The 3,971-nt window shown below is 35.2% G+C and overlaps 1 protein-coding gene across 1 annotated transcript; it reads right to left on the reverse strand.

Moving 5' to 3' along the window:
* Positions 1 to 2,531: 2,531 nt before the first annotated feature.
* LOC145102538 (oleosin H2-like) lies at positions 2,532 to 3,431 on the reverse strand. The gene has a single exon (XM_079039956.1). The coding sequence runs from the start codon at positions 3,201 to 3,203 to the stop codon at positions 2,709 to 2,711; it is 495 nt and encodes a 164-aa protein (XP_078896082.1). The 5' UTR covers positions 3,204 to 3,431; the 3' UTR covers positions 2,532 to 2,708.
* Between the last annotated feature and the right edge of the window lie 540 nt (positions 3,432 to 3,971).

Genomic DNA, 3,971 nt, shown 5'->3' on the forward strand with positions numbered 1-3,971 from the left:
CTTAAAAATCATTTTCTCTATTTTTAACGACAAATTGAACAACATAAGTTGACATTAACCTAGGAGTGCTTTTTTGCTATTAGAAATATACTAGCGTTATACTTGATTTTTAAACACCTTTTATGCACTTTTTTTATATATTTTTTAAGGTTACAAAAATAAAGGAGACCTGTTGAGCCTTTTATGCACTTTTTTACACATTTTTTTTATGGTTACAAATATAAAGGAGACCAATTTTCAACGACAAGTTGAACAATACTAGTTGACATTAACCCCGATTGCCTTTTTGCTAGTAGAAATATACTAGCGTTATACTTCATTTTTAAAAACCCTCTTGTTAAAAAAATTCCTTGAAATTCTTTTAGGGTGGAGTCATTTTTCAACTCCTTTTCATATCTAAGAGCCTCTCTCTTCCGGCCCATATCATTCTTTTCCAATTCCCCTCTTTCCATTTCATCACTAAATCATCTTTCAATATGAAGACGCCCATCTTTGCAAATGATGAACCTGAAAGATAGATATATTATCATACAGATTGAAGAAATCATGTTAGGTGACAATCAAAATACGCTAATCCGAACAATCTCCGTCATATTTTCAGGAAGTACTTTTTCATTACGACATATGAAGTCGTACGTTTTCTGTAACTATTTGAAAGTTTTGTAGGTTCGAGAAGGTAGAATCGGAAAGCTAATAGTTCCAATTCTAGAAACAGGACAATTAATTGACGACAGACTAAATTTAGGAAAACTAAATTAGGAATCCACAGATAACTTTCACGACTTCAAATTAATCACAACAATGAAAACTAGAATTACCATATAAATCAAGCTTAACTATCGCTCTATTTTCTAGTAGTGCAAGTTTAATTATCACCATTGAAGGATCAATTATAAGTAAAACATATATGGTCATGATCCAAATAGGATTCATCCTAAATTAAGCTTGTACTATGAAACAAGCTCTAGAGTCTAGTTCCATAGAGAAACCATAGCCACAACGCGAATGCAAGCTAAAAACTCTTGGAATTGGTTCAATTATCCTGGTTCGATTCTACCATCGTACTCTCCATTATATTATTTAAACTACTATTCGTTGACGAGAAAGATTAATCTCTAATTGTGCAATTATGTGGGAAATTCAACTAGATTTTAGGAGATTCATATCTTAATATCTAGAGATTTTTAAATTGCATCAAAATTCTATCGAGAAAGGAGACTCTTATACAGGAAGAAACACTTGATTTTCTGGAAGCGGTGGCTCGGATACTGAGCATTAATTGTCCGTCACCTACAGCGTCGGCCATTATTAGGCTAAGAGGAGTGGTAACACTCTTAGCACTTTGTCATATCATGTTTTTAAGTGTCACGTCATTTTCTTTTCTTATCATCTAATTCTTAGCATTTGGGAGGGAGTGGTAACACTCCTAACATTTCATTTTTTTTTCAAATTTAATTAAATTATATTTTTTTAATACACAAATTTTTTATTTTATTTGGATCAATCAAATAAAATTTTATTCCAAAAAAGCAATAATCACAAAATAAGATAACAAATCACAAATAAAGTTTATAGAATAATTATTTTGACAAAAGATACAAGTTAAAACAATATATTGCAATTTATGAATCGATATTTTTAATTCCAATTGCACTATATGACAATTAATAATGATTTATTTTTTGTTTTCTTTTTGGTTTGTTTGATAATTTGCAGTTTTAAGAGTGCACATTTAGACATATCTTAAATTTAACAATTAAAAAGATCTATTCAACAAATGCTAGATAACAATTGAATACTAAAATATAAAACAATTGGAATTAAAAGACGATTAGAATAAAAACAAATAAAAATGAAATGGGTTGGAACATGTTATTTTTTTTGTTTTCCCGAAGAAGTCAATGTAAAAGAGTCAATTTCTTCACTTTTTATTCTTCTTCCAAGTGTCCCATACAAACAGTATCACATCTAGAAAAATAAAATTAATTTAAAACATATATATTCTTTCTTCTTTTCAATCCTAACAGTAAAGCAAAAGCAATAAACCCTCTTTTCGTTTCCATTCTCTCAGCCACAAACAACAAAAGAAGAAAACAGATGAGAACTAATATACTGTGGTGGTTCGTTGATGAGCGGCGTTAGGCCAGTAAAATTTCTAGGGGTTTTAGTTTTTTTTTTTTATTATTATTATAGGAATGAAATCATAAGTTGAAAATTGATTATATCTTAAAGAAATCGCCGGCTTCATCAGTAAGGTAAAGTTTTTCTTGATAGATTTCTTTTAATTTTCATATCTTTTTTTTTTCTTCTTTATTCGGTTGTTCAATGGATCTTAAACCAGCCATACAACATTCCACCAATCAAATTGCACAAACCGTTTCTCTCTCATCTCGCTAAATGCATAACGAGTTCTGGGTAGCGAGCCCCCTAGCGAGGGTTAGGGGGCGGTGTTCCAGCAAGATTAGCGACTCTAGCGACCGTGTTTAACAGAGTTCGGACTTCCGAACAAACATAAGTGAAGTACAAAAAACAACCACAATATTATTATTTTATTCAACTCTGCATAAAAGCAACATCAACAACATCAACTCGAAAACAGCAAGTGAAAACTCTAGAATCTACAGACACATTTTAACTATAGACCCGTTGATAGAAAGAAATCTCATAGATTATACGGAGCTTGAGAAGAACCAACGACACAGGGTTGATCAGGACCTAGCAGCCTCTTGAGTCCTCTGACCAACATCCTTCATTTTCTGACCCACATATCCAGCCGTGTCCTGAGCTCTCCTTTTTGCGTAATCCAATGGATCTTGCATCGACGCGCCACCGCCAACACCGCCGCCACTCATCCTCCTAAAGTAGTTCACTATGTAGGTCAGGGAAGACAGCGCCGTGATTCCAAAAGCTCCCGACGCTAGGAATCCCGTGACCGCCAACCCGATGGTCAGCGCCGCCGGGACTAGGATCGGGCTGAAAATCACAAAAAGTGGGGTGGCGACGCCGAGACCGATAAGAGTTCCGGTGAGAGTGAGACCAGCAAGGAGGAGGCAGATTCCTCCGATGGGAAAGAGAGTGAGGACTGCTAGGACTTTTGAAGTAGATTGGCTGCCGTTTTGCTGGAATCGGCCCTTGTAGGTGTCCGTAGGGTGGTGCTGCTGATGTTGTTGGTAGCCATAATGCTGCTGTTGGTGCTCCGCCATTGACGGTGATGACTTGGTGTACGATTGTACGATTAATTAGGGATGGTGATGAATTAACTAGACGAAGCAGGGAGTATGTAAAGGGGAGAGGAGTTAGACGCGTGGAATGCAGCGCGACAGATGTCAGACTCTTAGGTTTGCATGATATTGTTGTATGAAAGAAATAAGCATTACACCCTTTTGTTTCTCTTTGCAAGTCGATATGTTCACGGAAGCTAGACCGTCTTAATAAAATTTATTTAGAGAAAAATGGGGTTACCACAAGCCGTTATTGCTATTGTTTTATTTCGGTCACTTTTTTTGTTCGCCGATGAATTTGTTTATGTACTTTTTTATATTGGTTTTATATGCAACTTTTGATTTCACCCATATGTTATAATAATTAACTTATGGGTGGGCATTATACATGACTTTCATTCATAAAAATCTTCAAATTATGAGGTACACAAACATTATTATATTCATATGGAGTACATTAAGTATTTTGGGGTAAGTATAGAAATTTCTTTAACTTATATGCCATTTATTTACAAAAGCATTAACGAAGTCTACGTGTGCGATATGGTTTGGCGTTTAGGCTAAACGGAGTGGTGATGACAGACAACCATATGTTGCACCACAAGGAATGAGGCCTATGCCGACGACACTTTCAACAAATATACCGACGACATGGTCATCTGTAAAAAACTGATCGGCATAGCCCCACCAGTAAAAGTGAAAAATGTCGTCGGGATAAATGTTGTCGGTACAGAGCCACCAATGCAGAGG

Source organism: Lactuca serriola, chromosome 4 (genome assembly GCF_051521515.1).
Source record: "Lactuca serriola cultivar US96UC23 chromosome 4, Lser_US96UC23_V15, whole genome shotgun sequence".
NCBI classification, from domain to species: Eukaryota; Viridiplantae; Streptophyta; class Magnoliopsida; order Asterales; family Asteraceae; genus Lactuca; species Lactuca serriola.

Coding starts and splice junctions, on each gene's coding strand:
- LOC145102538 (XM_079039956.1), bottom strand. CDS start 3,203: ATGGCGGAGCACCAACAGCAGCATTATGGCTACCAACAACATCAGCAG.